Source organism: Pseudophryne corroboree, chromosome 5 (genome assembly GCF_028390025.1).
Source record: "Pseudophryne corroboree isolate aPseCor3 chromosome 5, aPseCor3.hap2, whole genome shotgun sequence".
Taxonomy (NCBI): Eukaryota; Metazoa; Chordata; class Amphibia; order Anura; family Myobatrachidae; genus Pseudophryne; species Pseudophryne corroboree.
Window position 1 is genome coordinate 843,013,184 of NC_086448.1, and position 23,457 is coordinate 843,036,640.

General features: G+C 50.4%; 1 protein-coding gene across 1 annotated transcript in view; it reads right to left on the minus strand.

Annotated features, from left to right (window-relative positions):
- The window catches only part of LOC134928670 (uncharacterized), a 115,072-nt gene that overhangs the window by 62,355 nt on the left and 29,260 nt on the right, over window positions 1-23,457 (minus strand). The window contains exons 2-3 of the mRNA XM_063924647.1: window positions 10,025-10,168; window positions 56-187 (exon numbers count right to left, since the gene is read on the minus strand). Coding sequence (XP_063780717.1) covers window positions 56-187; window positions 10,025-10,099 — 207 coding nt within the window. The 5' untranslated portion in view covers window positions 10,100-10,168. The remainder of the gene's footprint in view (window positions 1-55; window positions 188-10,024; window positions 10,169-23,457) is intronic.

Consider the following 23,457-nt stretch of genomic DNA (forward strand, 5'->3'; position numbering starts at 1 on the left):
TCTTCTGCCACTAGGGGGAGACAGATTCTATCACAGTGCCTCATCAGCTATTTACCAGGAATGCCAGCGACCTGTGCCCGGGGTTGTAGGACCAGATACTTTTCTTCCTCCCACGTTGGGCCGTGCGCGGTGAATATTGGAGGATTCCCCTTCTCTTAGAGGAGTCAAACCGCACTGCGCTCCTTATCTGACAGAGATATAGGGAGAGAGTTATTCCATACCTTGACAAAGGGGCATGTGTGCCCCAAAACTTTGGAAAGTACTTGTGATACATTAATACAGTGATGACTTTTTTAAAGTTGTCAAAAAGTATGTGCAGTGCCGTACAAGCGATGCATAGAAAACAGTAACAGGGTATACATACAACATGCAAAATGCAACAGCAGGTCAGAGCATAAGTACATAGCAAACACAACAAATAACACATCACAGACAGGATGGGATAAGGAAGCGGGTAGAGCACTGGTGACATGTATAAGGGAAGAACAAGACGGCGGAGGGCCCTGCTGTAAGGGTTGGAGGAGGACAGTGTCAAGGGCTGGTACAGATTAATGAATAGATACATTTTATGGACATGGGAGACTGGTTGAGAGTCTGGGGGCGAGGGAGTGAGTTCCAGAGGATGGGAGCACCTCAAGCAAAATCTTGGAGGTGAGTGTGAGAGGAAGTGACCACGGTGGAAGAGAGGCATTGGTCAGGAGGAGCATAGGGGGCAAGGGTGACTGTGGACAGAGATGAGGTTATTGTGCCACGGGATAGGAAAATGAGATGAGCAGCAGTGTTGATAATTGATTGAGGTCTGGGGAGCGAGATCAGAGAGAAGGAAGTTACTGTAGCCTAACCTGGAAAGTATGAGAGAGTAAATGAGAGTTTTAGTGGCAAGCGGGGGTCAGAATCTGGTGAGGTTACAGAGTTGGAGGCGGCAGGACTTTGATATGGCCTTAATGTGGGGTGTGAAGGAAAGAGCAGGGTTGAGGATACCATGAGGCAGCAGATTTGGGGGACAGAAGAAAGGTGGGACCCTGGAACGGGGAAAACAATAACTTGGCCATGGGATGCGATGGGACATCCTGGAGGAAATGGCACACAGGCAGTTGGAAATGAGTAGAGGATGGTGGGAGAGAGGTCAGAAGAGGAGACGTAGATGTGAGTGTCATCAGTGTATACTATAGGCCGAATGAGCTAATGAGGTTTCCAAGGGAGTAGGTACAGAGGGAGAAGTGAGGAGGGCTGGGAACAGACCCTCGGGAGACACCTACAGATAGAGGGAGTGAGGATCGAGGTAGAGATAGAAAAGAAGCTGTTGGTGATATAGGAGTTGAACCACAATAGGACAGAGTCATGGAGACCAATGGATAGTCATATGAGAGTTTGGAGGAGGAGAGGGAGGTCAACAGTGATAAAGGGGTTAAACAGGTCAAGGAGGATAAGGAGAGAGAAGTGACCCTTTGATTTGATCATCATAAGGTCATTGGTGACTTTGGTGAGGACAAGTTCAGTGAAATAGAGGAAGCCAGATTGAAGAGGGTTGAGAAGTGAGTGGATGGAAAGGAAGGAAGTGAGATGGAGTCAAACAATCCTCTCATCCTCTCAAGGAGAAGGCTACAGGTCAATAGGTCAACAGGGTCAAAAGGTCAACATGTTCAAAAGGTCGACACAGAGAAGGTTGACACATGGTTTTTCATGATATTTAGGGTTATGGTTCAGGATTAGGGAGAGAGTTAGGGTTAGAGTTAAGGTTAGAGTTAGGCACTAGGGGGAGGTTTACGGTTAGATTGTGGAAGGTGATGGTTAGGGTATGGGACCAGGGGCAGGGTTCGGCACCAGGGTTAGGGTTAGGCACTAGGGGGAGGGTTACGGTTAGGATGTGGAAGGTGATGGTTAGGGTTAGGCACCGGGGCAGGGTTAGGCACTAGGGGGAGGGTTAGGGTTAGGCACTAGGTGGAGTGTTAGGGTTCGGCACCAGGGGCAGGGTTAGGCACTAGGGGGAATGTTACGGTTAGGCTGTGTAAGGTGATGGTTAGGGTTCGGCACCTGGGGCAGAGTTAGGGTTAGGCACTAGGGGGAGGGATATGGTTAGGCTGTGGAAGGTGATGGTTAGGGTTCGGCACCAGGGGCAGGGTTAGGATTAGGCACTAGGGGGAGGTTTAGGGTTAGGCACTAGGGGGAGGGTTAGTGTTCGGCACCAGGGGCAGGGTTAGGCATTAGGGGGAGAGTTAGGGTTCGGCACCAGGGGCAGGGTTAGGGTTAGGCACTATGGGGAGAGTTAGGGTTCGGCACCACGGGCAGGGTTAGGCACTAGGGGGAGGGTTCCGGTTAGGCTGTGGAAGGTGATGGTTAGGGTTAGGCACCAGGGGCAGGGTTAGGGTTAGGCACTAGGGGGAGGGTTAGGGTTAGGCACCTGGGGGAGGGTTAGGGTTCGGCACCATGGGCAGGGTTAGGCACTAGGGGGAGGGTTAGGGTTCGGCACCAGGGGCAGGGTTAGGGTTAGGCACTAGGGGGAGGGTTAGGCACTAGGGGGAGGGTTAGGGTTCGGCACCAGGGGCAGGGTTAGGAACTAGGGGGAGAGTTAGGGTTAAGCACCAGGGACAGGGTTAGGGTTAGGCACTAGGGGGAGGGTTAGGCACTAGGGGGAGGGATATGGTTAGGCACTAGGGGGAGGTTTAGGGTTCGGCACCAGGGTTAGGCACTATGGGGAGAGTTAGGGTTCAGCACCAGGGGCAGGGTTAGGGTTAGGCACTAGGGGGAGGGATATGGTTAGGCTGTGGAAGGTGATGGTTAGGGTTCGGCACCAGGGGCAGGGTTAGGATTAGGCACTAGGGGGAGGTTTAGGGTTAGGCACTAGGGGGAGGGTTAGTGTTCGGCACCAGGGGCAGGGTTAGGCATTAGGGGGAGAGTTAGGGTTCGGCACCAGGGGCAGGGTTAGGGTTAGGCACTATGGGGAGAGTTAGGGTTCGGCACCAAGGGCAGGGTTAGGCACTAGGGGGAGGGTTCCGGTTAGGCTGTGGAAGGTGATGGTTAGGGTTAGGCACCAGGGGCAGGGTTAGGGTTAGGCACTAGGGGGAGGGTTAGGGTTAGGCACCTGGGGGAGGGTTAGGGTTCGGCACCATGGGCAGGGTTAGGCACTAGGGGGAGGGTTAGGGTTCGGCACCAGGGGCAGGGTTAGGGTTAGGCACTAGGGGGAGGGTTAGGCACTAGGGGGAGGGTTAGGGTTCGGCACCAGGGGCAGGGTTAGGAACTAGGGGGAGAGTTAGGGTTCAGCACCAGGGACAGGGTTAGGGTTAGGCACTAGGGGGAGGGTTAGGCACTAGGGGGAGGGATATGGTTAGGCACTAGGGGGAGGTTTAGGGTTCGGCACCAGGGTTAGGCACTATGGGGAGAGTTAGGGTTCAGCACCAGGGGCAGGGTTAGGGTTAGGTACTAGGGGGAGAGTTAGGGTTAGGGTTCGGCACCAGGGTTAGGCACTAGGGGGAGAGTTAGGGTTCAGCACCAGGGGCAGGGTTAGGAACTAGGGTGAGAGTTAGGGTTCAGCACCAGGGACAGGGTTAGGGTTAGGCACTAGGGGGAGGGATATGGTTAGGCACTAGGGGGAGTGTTAGGGTTATGCACTAGGGGGAGGGTTAGGGTTAGGCACTAGGAGGAGGGTTAGGCACTAGGAGCAGGGTTAGGTACTAGGGGGAGGGTTAGGGTTAGGCACTAGGAGGAGGGTTAGGCACTAGGAGCAGGGTTAGGTACTAGGGGGAGGGTTAGGGTTAGGCACTAGGGGGAGGGATATGGTTAGGCACTAGGGGGAGGGTTAGGGTTAGGCACTAGGGGCAGGGTTAGGGTTAGGCACAAGGGGGAGGGTTCGGGTTAGGCACTAGCGGGAGGGTTCGGGTTAGGCACTAGCGGGAGGGATATGGTTAGGCACTAGGGGGAGGTTTAGGGTACGGCACCAGGGTTAGGCACTAGGGGGAGAGTTAGGGTTCAGCACCAGGGGCAGGGGCAGGGTTAGGCACTAGGGGGAGGGTTATGGATAGGCACTAGGGGGAGGTTTAGGGTTCGGCACCAGGGTTAGGTACTAGGGGGAGAGTTAGGGTTCAGCACCAGGGACAGGGTTAGGGTTAGGCACTAGGGGGAGGGACATGGTTAGGCACTAGGTGGAGAGTTAGGGTTCAGCACCAGGGGCAGGGTTAGGGTTAGGTACTAGGGGGAGAGTTAGGGTTCAGCACCAGGGACAGGGTTAGGGTTAGGCACTAGGGGGAGGGTTAGGGTTAGGCACCTGGGGGAGGGTTAGGGTTCGGCACCATGGGCAGGGTTAGGGTTAGGCACTAGGGGGAGAGTTAGGGTTAGGCACTAGGGTTAGGGTTAGGCACCTGGGGGAGGGTTAGGGTTCGGCACCATGGGCAGGGTTAGGGTTAGGCACTAGGGGGAGAGTTAGGGTTAGGCACTAGGGGGAGGGTTAGGCACTAGGGGGAGGGTTAGGGTTCGGCACCAGGGGCAGGGTTAGGGTTAGGCACTAGGGGGAGAGTTAGGGTTAGGCACTAGTGGGAGGGTTAGGCACTAGGGGGAGGGTTAGGGTTCGGCACCAGGGGCAGGGTTAGGGTTAGGCACTAGGTGGAGAGTTAGGGTTAGGCACTAGGGGGAGGGTTAGGCACTAGGTGGAGAGTTAGGGTTAGGCACTAGGGTTAGGCACCTGTGGGAAGGTTAGGGTTCGGCACCAGGGACAGGGTTAGGGTTAGGCACTAGGGGGAGAGTTAGGGTTAGGCACTAGGGGGAGGGTTAGGCACTAGGGGGAGGGTTAGGGTTCAGCACCAGGGGCAGGGTTAGGGTTAGGTACTAGGGGGGGAGTTAGGGTTCAGCACCAGGGGCAGGGTTAGGGTTAGGCACTAGGGGGAGGGTTAGGGTTCAGCACCAGGGGCGGGGTTAGGGTTAGGTACTAGGGGGAGAGTTAGGGTTCAGCACCAGGGGCAGGGTTAGGGTTAGGCACCAGGGACAGGGTTAGGGTTAGGCACTAGGGGGAGGGTTAGGGTTCAGCACCAGGGGCAGGGTTAGGGTTAGTCACCAGGGACAGGGTTAGGGTTAGGCATTAGGGGGAGGGTTAGGGTTAGGCACTAGGGGGAGGGTTAGGCACTAGGGGTAGGGATATGGTTAGGCACTAGGGGGAGGTTTAGGGTTCGGCACCAGGGTTAGGTACTAGGGGGAGAGTTAGGGTTCAGCACCAGGGGCAGGGTTAGGGTTAGGCACTAGGGGGAGGGACATGGTTAGGCACTAGGGGGAGGTTTAGGGTTCGGCACCAGGGTTAGGCATTAGGGGGAGAGTTAGGGTTCAGCACCAGGGACAGGGTTAGGCACCAGGGACAGGGTTAGGCACTAGGGGGAGGGTTAGGCACTAGGGGGAGGGTTAGGGTTCAGCACCAGGGGCAGGGGCAGGGTTAGGTACTAGGGGGAGAGTTAGGGTTCAGCACCAGGGACAGGGTTAGGGTTAGGTACTAGGGGGAGAGTTAGGGTTAGGGTTCGGCACTAGGGGGAGAGTTAGGGTTCAGCACCAGGGACAGGGTTACGGTTAGGCACTAGGGGGAGGGTTAGGGTTCAGCACCAGGGACAGGGTTAGGGTTAGGCACTAGGGGGAGGGTTAGGGTTCAGCACCAGGGACAGGGTTAGGGTTAGGCACTAGGGGGAGGGTTAGGGTTCAGCACCAGGGACAGGGTTAGGCACTAGGGGGAGGGATATGGTTAGGCACCTGGGGGGAGGTTTAGGGTTCGGCACCAGGGTTAGGCACTAGGGGGAGTGTTAGGGTTCGGCACCAGGGGCAGGGTTAGGGTTAGGTACTAGGGGGAGAGTTAGGGTTAGGGTTAGGGTTCGGTACCAGGGTTAGGCACTAGGGGGAGAGTTAGGGTTCAGCACCAGGGACAGGGTTAGGGTTAGGCACTAGGGGGAGGGTTAGGGTTCAGCACCAGGGCTAGGGTTAGGCACTAGGGGGAGGGTTAGGCACTAGGGGGAGGGATATGGTTAGGCACTAGGGGGAGGTTTAGGGTTCGGCACCAGGGTTATGCACTAGGGGGAGGGTTACGGTTAGGCTGTGGAAGGTGAGGGTTAGGGTTAGGCACTAGGGGGAGGGACATGGTTAGGCACTAGGGGGAGGGTTAGGGTTTGGCACCAGGGGCAGGGTTAGGGTTAGACACTAGGGGGAGGGTTAGGGTTCAGCACCAGGGGCAGGGTTAGGTTTGCAGATGATACCAAATTGTGTAAAGTTATAAATGCGGAGGGGGATGCTGAGTCTCTTCAGAATGACTTAGTTCAATTAGAAGCATGGGCAGCACAATGGAGAATGAGATTCAACACAGACAAGTGTAAGGTAATGCACTGTGGTAACAAAAACAAAAATTACACCTACCTACTAAATGGGGTAAAATTAGGGGATTCTGTACTGGAAAAGGACTTAGGTGTCCTCATAGATAGCAAGCTAAGCAGTAGTACCCAAAGTAGGACTGCAGCAAAGAAGGCTAATAAGATATTAGCATGCATAAAACGGGGTATTGATGCTAGGGACGAGAGTATTATACTCCCGTTATATAAATCACTAGTGAGGCCGCACCTTGAATACTGGGGGTCATTCCGAGTTGTTTGCTTGTTGCCGATTTTCGCAACGGATCGATTAAGGCAAATATGCTCATGGTACGCAGGACGCATGCGCAAAGTATTTTAGCACAAAACTTAGTAGATTTACTTACGTCCGAACGAAGATTTTTAATAATTTTAGTGATCGGTGTGTGATTGACAGGAAGTGGGTGTTTCTGGGTGGAAACTGACCGTTTTCTGGGAGTGTGCGAAAAAACGTGGGAGTGGCTGGAGAAACGGGGGAGTGGCTGGCCGAACGCAGGGCGTTTGTGACGTCAAACCAGGAACAAAACGGCCTGAGCTGATCGCAGTGTAGGAGTAAAGGGGGGTACACACGGAGAGATCCGTGCTTAAAATCTAAGCAATCTTGCTAGATTGCTTAGATTTTAAGCACGGATCTGCCGTGTGTATGCCCTCCAGCGATAGCGATGCGCGGCCCCGCGCATCGCTATCGCCCGTGCTAGATTGAGCCTGCATGCAGGCTCAATCTAGCGGGTCGCTCACTTCACCATTGTGTGAAGTGAGCGGGCCCCGTCGGCTTTCCCCCTCGCTCAGCACATCGCGCTGTGCTGAGCGAGGTGAGAGATGTGTGCTGAGCGGTCTGTGTTAAGATCGCTCAGCACACATCTCTCCCGTGAGTACCTCCTTTAAGTCTCGAGCTACTCAGAAACTGCTAAGAATTATTTAATCGCAATTCTGCTAATCTTTCGTTCGCTATTCTGCTAAGCGAAGATACACTCCCAGAGGGTGGCGGCCTAGCGTGTGCAATGCTGCTAAAATCTGCTAGAAGTGAACAACTCGCGATGACTCCCACTGTGTACAATTCTGGGCACCGTACTACAAAAAGGATATCCTGGAGCTAGAAAAGGTTCAGAGGCGGGCGACTAAACTAATTAAGGGTATGGAGACACTGGAATACGAGGAAAGGCTTGCAAGACTAGGCATGTTTTCACTGGAAAAGAGGAGATTAAGAGGGGACATGATCAACATTTACAAATATATAAGGGGACAATATACAGATCTTGCGCAGGACCTGTTTTTGGTTAGATCAACACAGAGAACTCGTGGACACTCGCTCAGGTTAGAGGAGAGGAGATTCCGCACAATACGGCGTAAAGGCTTTTTCACGGTAAGGACAATACGTGTTTGGAATTCCCTGCCCGAGGGAGTTGTAATGGCGGAATCTGTCAACACCTTTAAGAATGGGTTAGATAAATTCCTAATGGATAAGGATATCCAGGGTTATGGGGCATAGTCAAGCACTATGGTTATTATAAAAAAGAGGGGTAAAACGTAACGGCAGTCATCAACTTCATTAAAAATTTTATACAAAAGAATCGTGCATAGGAGACCACAAATAGGTTGAACTCGATGGACAATTGTCTTTTTTCAACCTTAGATACTATGGCCCTCATTCCGAGTTGATCGGTCGCAAGGCGAATTTAGCAGAGTTACACACGCTAAGCCGCCGCCTACTGGGAGTGAATCTTAGCTTCTTAAAATTGCGACCGATGTATTCGCAATATTGCGATTACTAACTACTTAGCAGTTTCAGAGTAGCTTCAGACTTACTCTGCCTGTGCGATCAGTTCAGTGCTTGTCGTTCCTGGTTGACGTCACAAACACACCCAGCGTTCGCCCAGGCACTCCCACCGTTTCTCCGGCCACTCCTGCGTTTTTTCCGGAAACGGTAGCGTTTTCAGCCACACGCCCCTGAAACGCCGTGTTTCCGCCCAGTAACACCCATTTCCTGTCAATCACATTACGATCGCCGGAGCGATGAAAAAGCCGTGAGTAAAATTACTTTCTACATAGCAAAGTTACTTGGCGCAGTCGCAGTGCGAACATTGCGCATGCGTACTAAGCGGAATTTCATTGCGATGCGATGAAAAATACCGAGCGAACAACTCGGAATGAGGGCCTATGTTACTATGTTTCTATGTTTAGGGCTAGCATTAGGGTTAAAATAACAATATAAAATGTATCAGCTTTTCTGTCTCGACCTAAGTCCGTGACAACAATTAAACTATTGTCCTTTTGACCCTGTCCACCATTTGACCATCTCGACCTATTAACTTGTGACCATCTGGTGTTGACCTATTGACTGTCTCTCTATGGGGGTCATTCCGAGATGATCATAGCTGTGCTAAATTTAGCACAGCTACAATCATTCACACTGACATGCGGGGGGGGGGACACCCAGCACAGGGCTAGTCCACCCCGCATGTCAGTTCCGCCCCCCCCCCTCGCAGAAGTGCAAAGGCAACGCACAGCGGCGATGCCTTTGCACTTCAAGAGTAGCTCCCGACCGGCGCATCTTTAGCGTGCTGGCCGGGGGGGGGGGGGGGGGGCTACTTATCGCTCCCCGGCCCGCAGCGGCTGCGTGTGACGTCACGCAGCCGCTGCAGCCCATCCCCGTTTGGTCTGGCCATGCCTGCGTTGGCCGGACTGTGCCCAAGAAACGGCGGCCAAATCCCCCCCCCCCCCCGCCCGCCTCTGCCTGTCAATCAGGCAGAGGCGATCATAGCAGCCCGACGGCCTGCGGCGCCAGCGCATGCGCAGTTCTGACCCGATCGCACCGCTGCTATATACTGCAGTGTGCGATCGGGTCAGAATGACCCCCAATATACAGTAATCCTCCCCCCATGGCCGCAGGGCTCCTGCTGAGGAGGTTAGTGGGGTAAGATCTGGTAGAGTCCAGGACCATTAGGCAGGGAATCTAGCTTGAGAGGTGGGGTAGTTGTTCTACACTGGGTGGCAGGATACTTGGAGACTTTTGGAACCTCTCATATGGGGTGTGGTGATCCTAGTCATATCATTATGGTGCCGCTGAGAAAGTGGTCAGGATCCGGGAGGTGTTCTGTTCTCCTGGGAGTCAGAGAGAGTTCCACCACAATTCTTTATTGTTCCAGCATACTGGGAGAGCAGTCTGCGTCGTAGTGTTATGTTCCAGTGTGATGGTGAATGAGGTACCGGTCCTCTATCATCCAGGAGCGGCGGTTACATTATGTACCGGCTGGCGGCTTCTCTCAGGTGACGCTCCTGGGTTCTGTTTGGTAATTATGCGTTTTGGAACATATAAAATGAGTGCATCTACTGAGCTGTTCCAGGGCATGGCAACGGTGTTAGAACGCCGTTGGTGGGGCGCGGTCCGGACAATGCAGGCGTGTCTAGACCGTTGCGGGGGTGGGCCGCGGTGGCAGCGTAAAGTCACACTGCGCAGGGAGCTACTCGGCTGGTGCAAAAGCATTGTAGCCGTGCGATGAATTCGCACCAATGTGGGGGTGGGGGTAGGGCTAGCCTCGTGCTGGGCGTCCCCCCGCATGTCAGTGTCACTGATCGTAGATGTAATAAATTTATCACATCTATGACCAGATCTGAATCCCCCCCATAGATGTCTGTGTAACACGCTACATATCACCCACCTGTTTGTTGCGGGGACTCTCCGCCTCCACAATAACACCCAGGGCAAGGAGTGTCAGGAAGATGGCGCATCTCATGCTGCGGCCGGTCTGGGTCTCGCCGTGTAATGCGGATTTCTCCTCGTCCTCAGGCTGTATGATAGGTAGCTGAGGGGACAACACAGAGACGGTAATACAGGCGTGTGATTGGACAACACAGACACAGTAATACAGGCGTGTGATTGGATAATACAGATACGGTAATACAGGCATGCAACTGGATAACACAGAGACGGTAATACAGGTGTGTGATTGGATAACACAGATACCGTAATACAGGCGTGTGATTGGATAACACAGATACGGTAATACAGGCATGTGATTGGATAACACAGGTACAGTAATACAGGTGTGTGATTGGATAACACAGATACAGTAATACAGGCATGTGATTGGATAACACAGATACCGTAATACAGGCGTGTGATTGGATAACACAGATACGGTAATACAGGCATGTGATTGGATAACACAGATACCGTAATACAGGCGTGTGATTGGATAACACAGGTACAGTCAGTGATGCAAGCAGAGATTTTTTCTTAGTGGTACTGATAGTAAAAATGGGCGTGGTCACGTGTTATGAGGCGGCTTGGTCACACAAAACTATGGGAGTGGCTACATGACAAACGGGGGTATGGCCACATTATGCCACACACCGTAATGCTCCTTACACATTATGCCAAACACCGTAATGCTTATTACACATTATGCCACACACCGTAATGCTCCTTACACATTATGCCAAACACCGTAATGCTTATTACACATTATGCCACACACCGTAATGCTTATTACACATTATGCCACACACCGTAATGCTTATTACACATTATGCCAAACAGCGTAATGCTTATTACACATTATGCCACACACCGTAATGCTCCTTACACATTATGCCAAACACCGTAATGCTTATTACACATTATGCCACACACCGTAATGCCCATTACACTTTATGTCAGACACTGTAACGCCCATTACACATTATGCCACACCGTAACGCCCATTACACATTATGTCAGACACAGTAATGCCCATTACACATTATGCCACACACCGTAACGCCCATTACACATTATGCCAGACACTGTAACGCCCATTACACATTATGCCACACACCGTAACGACCATTACACATTATGTCACACACTGTAATGTCTATTCCATGTTACACCACACACTGTAATGCCTATTAGATATTATGCCACACTCACACAGTTATGCCACTGACACTATTTTATGTCCCACACACAAAAATGCCCCTTATAAATTATGCCCCACAGTAAAGCTTCTATTTACATGCTGCCAGGGGTTGTATGGCAAAACATGCAGCTTTCTGCATCTTCTCCTGGCGGCGCCAGCGTTCCCAGCAGTTCTGGGTAACGCTATACGTGCAACGGCGTAATTATACATTTTGCACCCCCATGGCATTTAAGTGCTGCTTACACGCATAATGCTCCCTTGTAGTGCAGCTTACACACACAATGCCCCTGTTGTGTTGCTTACACACATAATGCCCCACTAGTATTGCTTACACACATAATGCCCCCTGCAGTGCAACTTGCTCGTTGCTAGGTGTTACATGCTCATTGTTAGGGGTTTCATGCTCATTGTCAGGGGTTTCTTGCTCGCTGCCAGCTGTTACATGCTCATTGTCATGAGTTTCTTGCTCGTTGCTAGGTGTTACATGCTCATTGCCAGGGGTTTCTTGCTCATTGCTAGGTGTTACATGCTCATTGCCAGGGGTTTCTTGCTCATTGCTAGGTGTTACATGTTCATTGCCAGGGTTTTTTTTGCTCGTTGCTAGGTGTTACATGCTCATTGCCAGGGGTTTCTTGCTCGTTGCTAGGTGTTACATGCTCATTGTCAGGGGTTTCTTGCTCGTTGCTAGGTGTTACATGCTCATTGCCAGGGGTTTCTTGCTCATTGCCAGCTGTTAGATGCTCATTGCCAGGGGTTTCTTGCTCGTTGCTAGGTGTTACATGCTCATTGCCAGGGGTTTCTTGCTCGTTGCCCGGGTTTGCATGCTCATTGTGGACCGAGACCCTGCACCCTGCGGCACGGCCGGTGGGCTGGTGGTACTACCATATTTCTTAATGGTACTCCCTACCACCCCATACCACCCTACTTTCAACATAGAGATGGTAATTCAGATGTGTGATTGGATAACACAGGTACAGTAATACAGGCGTGTGATTGGATAACACAGGTACAGTAATACAGGCGTGTGATTGGATAACACAGATACAGTAATACAGGCGTGTGATTGGATAACACAGGTACAATACTACAGTCATGTGATTGGATAGCATAGGTACAGTAATACAGGCGTGTGATTGGATAGCACAGGTACAGTAATACAGGCGTGTGATTGGATAACACAGGTATAGTAATACAGGCGTGTGATTGGATAGCACAGGTACAGTACTACAGGCGTGTGATTGGATAACACAGGTACAGTAATACAGGCGTGTGATTGGATAACAGCTGGTAGAGCAAGCCCGTGTACACTGTAAGTGGGTACTTGTACTAATCAGCTTCTATCTGTCATTTTATAAAGTGTGCTAGATAATTGATAGGCTGATTGGTTGCTATGGACAACATCTCCACTTTATCTCTCTCCATGGCTTGATACAGCTCCACTTATGAGAGGCCATCTAAATTTGTTTTAAATTGAAGCGTAAGCTGCCTGGTCCAATTCACACCACACCCAATGAGCGGGAAAGGGAATCTTCAGGCCCCCTTAAAAACACAACTCCATACCTCCCAACTTTTAGGATGCTGATAGCGGGACTCTTGCGCGGCGAAGCCGCGCGCTGCTCCGAAAAGGGGGTGTGGCCTCGATCGTGATGGGCGTGGCCACCCTCAAGTGGGCGTGGCCTCACCAAATGGTCCGTATTTTTTATTTTGGGGGCGTGCCCAACGCTCTCCCAGCAGCTGGGCAGCCTCCGCTCCCCTCCTAGCTCTGAATACATGCCGTGCGCACAGCATGTATTCAGTGATCACCGGCTGCTTTGCAGAGCAGAGCAGCGGGTGATCAAAGCCTCCCCTAACTGCCCTCCCACCCGCGGGACACTGCTGCCCGCGGGTGGGACAGCGGGACAGGGTCCAAATAGCGGGACTGTCCCGCTGAAAGCGGGACAGTTGGGAGGTATGCCAACTCCCAGAGCCAAAAAGCCCCATAGGGCTTCCTTAATGATGGTCCATCGCCTACTGAGGGAACCTTCAAGCCCCACAGCCATTGGCGTTTTCTCCTATACTTACCTTTCTGGAGTCCATCGCTGACCGTGTGCGTGCCCCCTCCTCTCCCGTAGCCTTTGCGCCGCTGCTAGCGAACTGACCACTAGAGACCCTGGCACAGTGCCAGAGTCTACAGCGCATGCGCAGGACTCCAAAAAATGGCACGGCGGCCATTTATCGGAGTCCTGTGCATGCGCTGTAGACTCTGGCACTGTGCCAGAGTCTAGCAGCGGCGCAACGGCTGCAGGAGAGGAGGGAGCCCGCAAACCGGAGTCTGCACACGGGTCCCCTCCTTTCTAGAGACGCCCCTGCCCACAGCATACATTGGAGCGTACACCTGGTCTTAGCCAAAAGGCCGGTGTGCTGTATGTGTGACTATAGGAGAGACTGCCGGAACGTCTTATATGTGTGACTATAGGAGAGACTGCCGGAACGTCTTATATGTGTGACTATAGGAGAGACTGCCAGAACGTCTTATATGTGTGACTATAGGAGAGACTGCCAGAACGTCTTATATGTGTGACTATAGGAGAGACTGCCGGAACGTCTTATATGTGTGACTATAGGAGAGACTGCCAGAACGTCTTATATGTGTGACTATAGGAGAGACTGCCAGAACGTCTTATATGTGTGACTATAGGAGAAACTGCCGGAACGTCTTATATGTGTGACTATAGGAGAGACTGCCGGAACGTCTTATATGTGTGACTATAGGAGAGACTGCCGGAACGGCTTATATGTGTGACTATAGGAGAGACTGCCGGAACGGCTTATATGTGTGACTATAGGAGAGACTGCCGGAACGTCTTATATGTGTGACTATAGGAGAGACTGCCGGAACGGCTTATATGTGTGACTATAGGAGAGACTGCCGGAACGGCTTATATGTGTGACTATAGGAGAGACTGCCGGAACGGCTTATATGTGTGACTATAGGAGAGACTGCCGGAACGTCTTATATGTGTGACTATAGGAGAAACTGCCGATACGTCTTCTATGTGTGACTATGGGAGAGACTGCCGGAACGTCTTATATGTGTGACTATAGGAGAGACTGCCGGAACGTCTTATATGTGTGACTATAGGAGAGACTGCCGGAACGTCTTATATGTGTGACTATGGGAGAGACTGCCGGAACGTCTTATATGTGTGACTATAGGAGAAACTGCCGGAACGTCTTATATGTGTGACTATAGGAGAGACTGCCAGAACGTCTTATATGTGTGACTATAGGAGAGACTGCCAGAACGTCTTATATGTGTGACTATAGGAGAGACTGCCGGAACGTCTTATATGTGTGACTATAGGAGAAACTGCCGATACGTCTTATATGTGTGACTATAGGAGAGACTGCCGGAACGGCTTATATGTGTGACTATAGGAGAGACTGCCGGAACGTCTTATATGTGTGACTATAGGAGAAACTGCCGATACGTCTTCTATGTGTGACTATGGGAGAGACTGCCGGAACGTCTTATATGTGTGACTATAGGAGAGACTGCCAGAACGTCTTATATGTGTGACTATAGGAGAGACTGCCAGAACGTCTTATATGTGTGACTATAGGAGAGACTGCCGGAACGTCTTATATGTGTGACTATAGGAGAAACTGCCGATACGTCTTATATGTGTGACTATAGGAGAAACTGCCGATACGTCTTATATGTGTGACTATAGGAGAGACTGCCGGAACGTCTTATATGTGTGACTATGGGAGAGACTGCCGGAACGTCTTATATGTGTGACTATGGGAGAGACTGCCGGAACGTCTTATATGTGTGACTATGGGAGAGACTGCCGTAACGTCTTCTATGTGTGACTATAGGAGAGACTGCCGGAACGTCTTATATGTGTGACTATAGGAGAAACTGCCGATACGTCTTCTATGTGTGACTATAGGAGAGACTGCCAGAACGTCTTATATGTGTGACTATGGGAGAGACTGCCGGAAACGTCTTATATGTGTGACTATGGGAGAGACTGCCGGAACGTCTTATATGTGTGACTATGGGAGAGACTGCCGGAACGTCTTATATGTGTGACTATGGGAGAGACTGCCGGAAACGTCTTATATGTGTGACTATGGGAGAGACTGCCGGAACGTCTTATATGTGTGACTATGGGAGAGACTGCCGGAACGTCTTATATGTGTGACTATGGGAGAGACTGCCGGAACATCTTATATGTGTGACTATGGGAGAGACTGCTGGAACGTCTTCTATGTGTGACTATGGGAGAGACTGCCGGAACGTCTTGTATGTGTGACTATGGGAGAGACTGCCGGAACGTCTTATATGTGTGACTATGGGAGAGACTGCCGGAAACGTCTTATATGTGTGACTATGGGAGAGACTGCCGGAACGTCTTATATGTGTGACTATGGGAGAGACTGCCGGAACGTCTTATATGTGTGACTATAGGAGAGACTGCCAGAACATCTTCTATGTGTGACTATGAGAGAGACTGCCGGAACGTCTTCTATGTGTGACTATGGGAGAGACATTCCCGGAACGTCTTGTATGTGTGACTATGGGAGAGACTGCCGGAACGTCTTATATGTGTGACTATGGGAGAGACTGCCGAAACGTCTTATATGTGTGACTATGGGAGAGACTGCCGGAACATCTTATATGTGTGACTATGGGAGAGACTGCCGGAACGTCTTATATGTGTGACTATAGGAGAGACTGCCGGAACGTCTTCTATGTGTGACTATGAGAGAGACTGCCGGAACGTCTTGTATGTGTGACTATGAGAGAGACTGCCGGAACGTCTTGTATGTGTGACTATGGGAGAGACTGCCGGAACGTCTTATATGTGTGACTATAGGAGAGACTGCCGGAACGTCTTGTATGTGTGACTATGGGAGAGACTGCCAGAACGTCTTATATGTGTGACTATAGGAGAGACTGCCAGAACGGCTTATATGTGTGACTATAGGAGAGACTGCCGGAACGTCTTATATGTGTGACTATAGGAGAGACTGCCGGAACGTCTTATATGTGTGACTATAGGAGAGACTGCCGGAACGGCTTATATGTGTGACTATAGGAGAGACTGCCGGAACGGCTTATATGTGTGACTATAGGAGAGACTGCCGGAACGGCTTATATGTGTGACTATAGGAGAGACTGCCGGAACGTCTTATATGTGTGACTATAGGAGAAACTGCCGATACGTCTTCTATGTGTGACTATGGGAGAGACTGCCGGAACGTCTTATATGTGTGACTATAGGAGAGACTGCCGGAACGTCTTATATGTGTGACTATAGGAGAGACTGCCGGAACGTCTTATATGTGTGACTATGGGAGAGACTGCCGGAACGTCTTATATGTGTGACTATAGGAGAAACTGCCGGAACGTCTTATATGTGTGACTATAGGAGAGACTGCCAGAACGTCTTATATGTGTGACTATAGGAGAGACTGCCAGAACGTCTTATATGTGTGACTATAGGAGAGACTGCCGGAACGTCTTATATGTGTGACTATAGGAGAAACTGCCGATACGTCTTATATGTGTGACTATAGGAGAGACTGCCGGAACGGCTTATATGTGTGACTATAGGAGAGACTGCCGGAACGTCTTATATGTGTGACTATAGGAGAAACTGCCGATACGTCTTCTATGTGTGACTATGGGAGAGACTGCCGGAACGTCTTATATGTGTGACTATAGGAGAGACTGCCAGAACGTCTTATATGTGTGACTATAGGAGAGACTGCCAGAACGTCTTATATGTGTGACTATAGGAGAGACTGCCGGAACGTCTTATATGTGTGACTATAGGAGAAACTGCCGATACGTCTTATATGTGTGACTATAGGAGAAACTGCCGATACGTCTTATATGTGTGACTATAGGAGAGACTGCCGGAACGTCTTATATGTGTGACTATGGGAGAGACTGCCGGAACGTCTTATATGTGTGACTATGGGAGAGACTGCCGGAACGTCTTATATGTGTGACTATGGGAGAGACTGCCGTAACGTCTTCTATGTGTGACTATAGGAGAGACTGCCGGAACGTCTTATATGTGTGACTATAGGAGAAACTGCCGATACGTCTTCTATGTGTGACTATAGGAGAGACTGCCAGAACGTCTTATATGTGTGACTATGGGAGAGACTGCCGGAAACGTCTTATATGTGTGACTATGGGAGAGACTGCCGGAACGTCTTATATGTGTGACTATGGGAGAGACTGCCGGAACGTCTTATATGTGTGACTATGGGAGAGACTGCCGGAAACGTCTTATATGTGTGACTATTGGAGAGACTGCCGGAACGTCTTATATGTGTGACTATGGGAGAGACTGCCGGAACGTCTTATATGTGTGACTATGGGAGAGACTGCCGGAACATCTTATATGTGTGACTATGGGAGAGACTGCTGGAACGTCTTCTATGTGTGACTATGGGAGAGACTGCCGGAACGTCTTGTATGTGTGACTATGGGAGAGACTGCCGGAACGTCTTATATGTGTGACTATGGGAGAGACTGCCGGAAACGTCTTATATGTGTGACTATGGGAGAGACTGCCGGAACGTCTTATATGTGTGACTATGGGAGAGACTGCCGGAACGTCTTATATGTGTGACTATAGGAGAGACTGCCAGAACATCTTCTATGTGTGACTATGAGAGAGACTGCCGGAACGTCTTCTATGTGTGACTATGGGAGAGACATTCCCGGAACGTCTTGTATGTGTGACTATGGGAGAGACTGCCGGAACGTCTTATATGTGTGACTATGGGAGAGACTGCCAGAAACGTCTTATATGTGTGACTATGGGAGAGACTGCCGGAACATCTTATATGTGTGACTATGGGAGAGACTGCCGGAACGTCTTATATGTGTGACTATAGGAGAGACTGCCGGAACGTCTTCTATGTGTGACTATGAGAGAGACTGCCGGAACGTCTTGTATGTGTGACTATGAGAGAGACTGCCGGAACGTCTTGTATGTGTGACTATGGGAGAGACTGCCGGAACGTCTTATATGTGTGACTATAGGAGAGACTGCCGGAACGTCTTGTATGTGTGACTATGGGAGAGACTGCCAGAACGTCTTATATGTGTGACTATAGGAGAGACTGCCGGAACGTCTTCTATGTGTGACTATGGGAGAGACTGCCGGAACGTCTTCTATGTGTGACTATGGGAGAGACTGCCGGAACGTCTTATATGTGTGACTATAGGAGAGACTGCCGGAACGTCTTGTATGTGTGACTATGGGAGAGACTGCCGATACGTCTTATATGTGTGACTATAGGAGAGACTGCCGGAACGTCTTGTATGTGTGACTATGGGAGAGACTGCCGGAACGTCTTGTATGTGTGACTATGGGAGAAACTGCTGGAACGTCTTCTATGTGTGACTATGGGAGAGACTGCCGGAACGTCTTGTATGTGTGACTATAGGAGAGACTGCCGGAACGTCTTCTATGTGTGACTATGGGAGAAACTGCCGGAACGTCTTGGATATGTGACTATAGGAGAGACTGCCAGAACATCTTCCATGTGTGACTATGGGTGAGACTGCCGGAACGTCTTATATGTGTGACTATAGGAGAGACTGCCGGAACGTCTTCTATGTGTGACTATGAGAGAGACTGCCGGAACGTCTTCTATGTGTGACTATGGGAGAGACATTCCCGGAACGTCTTGTATGTGTGACTATGGGAGAGACTGCCGGAACGTCTTATATGTGTGACTATGGGAGAGACTGCCAGAAATGTCTTATATGTGTGACTATGGGAGAGACTGCCGGAACGTCTTATATGTGTGACTATGGGAGAGACTGCCGGAACGTCTTATATGTGTGACTATAGGAGAGACTGCCGGAACGTCTTCTATGTGTGACTATGAGAGAGACTGCCGGAACGTCTTGTATGTGTGACTATGAGAGAGACTGCCGGAACGTCTTGTATGTGTGACTATGGGAGAGACTGCCGGAACGTCTTATATGTGTGACTATAGGAGAGACTGCCGGAATGTCTTGTATGTGTGACTATGGGAGAGACTGCCGGAACGTCTTATATGTGTGACTATAGGAGAGACTGCCGGAACGTCTTCTATGTGTGACTATGGGAGAGACTGCCGGAACGTCTTCTATGTGTGACTATGGGAGAGACTGCCGAAACGTCTTGTATGTGTGACTATGGGAGAGACTGCCGATACGTCTTATATGTGTGACTATAGGAGAGACTGCCGGAACGTCTTGTATGTGTGACTATGGGAGAGACTGCCGGAACGTCTTGTATGTGTGACTATAGGAGAGACTGCCGGAACGTCTTCTATGTGTGACTATGGGAGAGACTGCCGGAACGTCTTGTATGTGTGACTATGGGAGAGACTGCCGATACGTCTTATATGTGTGACTATAGGAGAGACTGCCGGAACGTCTTCTATGTGTGACTATGAGAGAGACTGCCGGAACGTCTTGTATGTGTGACTATGAGAGAGACTGCCGGAACGTCTTGTATGTGTGACTATGGGAGAGACTGCCGGAACGTCTTATATGTGTGACTATAGGAGAGACTGCCGGAATGTCTTGTATGTGTGACTATGGGAGAGACTGCCGGAACGTCTTATATGTGTGACTATAGGAGAGACTGCCGGAACGTCTTCTATGTGTGACTATGGGAGAGACTGCCGGAACGTCTTCTATGTGTGACTATGGGAGAGACTGCCGAAACGTCTTGTATGTGTGACTATGGGAGAGACTGCCGATACGTCTTATATGTGTGACTATAGGAGAGACTGCCGGAACGTCTTGTATGTGTGACTATGGGAGAGACTGCCGGAACGTCTTGTATGTGTGACTATAGGAGAGACTGCCGGAACGTCTTCTATGTGTGACTATGGGAGAGACTGCCGGAACGTCTTCTATGTGTGACTATGGGAGAAACTGCCGGAACGTCTTGGATATGTGACTATAGGAGAGACTGCCAGAACATCTTCCATGTGTGACTATGGGTGAGACTGCCGGAACGTCTTATATGTGTGACTATAGGAGAGACTGCCGGAACGTCTTCTATGTGTGACTATGAGAGAGACTGCCGGAACGTCTTCTATGTGTGACTATGGGAGAGACATTCCCGGAACGTCTTGTATGTGTGACTATGGGAGAGACTGCCGGAACGTCTTATATGTGTGACTATGGGAGAGACTGCCAGAAACGTCTTATATGTGTGACTATGGGAGAGACTGCCGGAACGTCTTATATGTGTGACTATGGGAGAGACTGCCGGAACGTCTTATATGTGTGACTATAGGAGAGACTGCCGGAACGTCTTCTATGTGTGACTATGAGAGAGACTGCCGGAACGTCTTGTATGTGTGACTATGAGAGAGACTGCCGGAACGTCTTGTATGTGTGACTATGGGAGAGACTGCCGGAACGTCTTATATGTGTGACTATAGGAGAGACTGCCGGAACGTCTTCTATGTGTGACTATGGGAGAGACTGCCGGAACGTCTTCTATGTGTGACTATGGGAGAGACTGCCGAAACGTCTTGTATGTGTGACTATAGGAGAGACTGCCGGAACGTCTTCTATGTGTGACTATGGGAGAGACTGCCGGAACGTCTTCTATGTGTGACTATGGGAGAGACTGCCGAAACGTCTTGTATGTGTGACTATGGGAGAGACTGCCGATACGTCTTATATGTGTGACTATAGGAGAGACTGCCGGAACGTCTTGTATGTGTGACTATGGGAGAGACTGCCGGAACGTCTTGTATGTGTGACTATAGGAGAGACTGCCGGAACGTCTTCTATGTGTGACTATGGGAGAGACTGCCGGAACGTCTTGTATGTGTGACTATGGGAGAGACTGCCGATACGTCTTATATGTGTGACTATAGGAGAGACTGCCGGAACGTCTTCTATGTGTGACTATGAGAGAGACTGCCGGAACGTCTTGTATGTGTGACTATGAGAGAGACTGCCGGAACGTCTTGTATGTGTGACTATGGGAGAGACTGCCGGAACGTCTTATATGTGTGACTATAGGAGAGACTGCCGGAATGTCTTGTATGTGTGACTATGGGAGAGACTGCCGGAACGTCTTATATGTGTGACTATAGGAGAGACTGCCGGAACGTCTTCTATGTGTGACTATGGGAGAGACTGCCGGAACGTCTTCTATGTGTGACTATGGGAGAGACTGCCGAAACGTCTTGTATGTGTGACTATGGGAGAGACTGCCGATACGTCTTATATGTGTGACTATAGGAGAGACTGCCGGAACGTCTTGTATGTGTGACTATGGGAGAGACTGCCGGAACGTCTTGTATGTGTGACTATAGGAGAGACTGCCGGAACGTCTTCTATGTGTGACTATGGGAGAGACTGCCGGAACGTCTTCTATGTGTGACTATGGGAGAAACTGCCGGAACGTCTTGGATATGTGACTATAGGAGAGACTGCCAGAACATCTTCCATGTGTGACTATGGGTGAGACTGCCGGAACGTCTTATATGTGTGACTATAGGAGAGACTGCCGGAACGTCTTCTATGTGTGACTATGAGAGAGACTGCCGGAACGTCTTCTATGTGTGACTATGGGAGAGACATTCCCGGAACGTCTTGTATGTGTGACTATGGGAGAGACTGCCGGAACGTCTTATATGTGTGACTATGGGAGAGACTGCCAGAAACGTCTTATATGTGTGACTATGGGAGAGACTGCCGGAACGTCTTATATGTGTGACTATGGGAGAGACTGCCGGAACGTCTTATATGTGTGACTATAGGAGAGACTGCCGGAACGTCTTCTATGTGTGACTATGAGAGAGACTGCCGGAACGTCTTGTATGTGTGACTATGAGAGAGACTGCCGGAACGTCTTGTATGTGTGACTATGGGAGAGACTGCCGGAACGTCTTATATGTGTGACTATAGGAGAGACTGCCGGAATGTCTTGTATGTGTGACTATGGGAGAGACTGCCGGAACGTCTTATATGTGTGACTATAGGAGAGACTGCCGGAACGTCTTCTATGTGTGACTATGGGAGAGACTGCCGGAACGTCTTCTATGTGTGACTATGGGAGAGACTGCCGAAACGTCTTGTATGTGTGACTATGGGAGAGACTGCCGATACGTCTTATATGTGTGACTATAGGAGAGACTGCCGGAACGTCTTGTATGTGTGACTATGGGAGAGACTGCCGGAACGTCTTGTATGTGTGACTATAGGAGAGACTGCCGGAACGTCTTCTATGTGTGACTATGGGAGAGACTGCCGGAACGTCTTGTATGTGTGACTATGGGAGAGACTGCCGATACGTCTTATATGTGTGACTATAGGAGAGACTGCCGGAACGTCTTCTATGTGTGACTATGAGAGAGACTGCCGGAACGTCTTGTATGTGTGACTATGAGAGAGACTGCCGGAACGTCTTGTATGTGTGACTATGGGAGAGACTGCCGGAACGTCTTATATGTGTGACTATAGGAGAGACTGCCGGAATGTCTTGTATGTGTGACTATGGGAGAGACTGCCGGAACGTCTTATATGTGTGACTATAGGAGAGACTGCCGGAACGTCTTCTATGTGTGACTATGGGAGAGACTGCCGGAACGTCTTCTATGTGTGACTATGGGAGAGACTGCCGAAACGTCTTGTATGTGTGACTATGGGAGAGACTGCCGATACGTCTTATATGTGTGACTATAGGAGAGACTGCCGGAACGTCTTGTATGTGTGACTATGGGAGAGACTGCCGGAACGTCTTGTATGTGTGACTATAGGAGAGACTGCCGGAACGTCTTCTATGTGTGACTATGGGAGAGACTGCCGGAACGTCTTGTATGTGTGACTATGGGAGAGACTGCCGATACGTCTTATATGTGTGACTATAGGAGAGACTGCCGGAACGTCTTGTATGTGTGACTATGGGAGAGACTGCCGGAACGTCTTGTATGTGTGACTATAGGAGAGACTGCCGGAACGTCTTCTATGTGTGACTATGGGAGAGACTGCCGGAACGTCTTGTATGTGTGACTATGGGAGAAACTGCCGGAACGTCTTGGATATGTGACTATAGGAGAGAATGGTGTAACGGCTTTTATCTCAGAGTGTGACTGTGGGAGAGACTGCTGGAACGTCTTGTATGTGTGACTATGAATGAGACTGCCTGAAC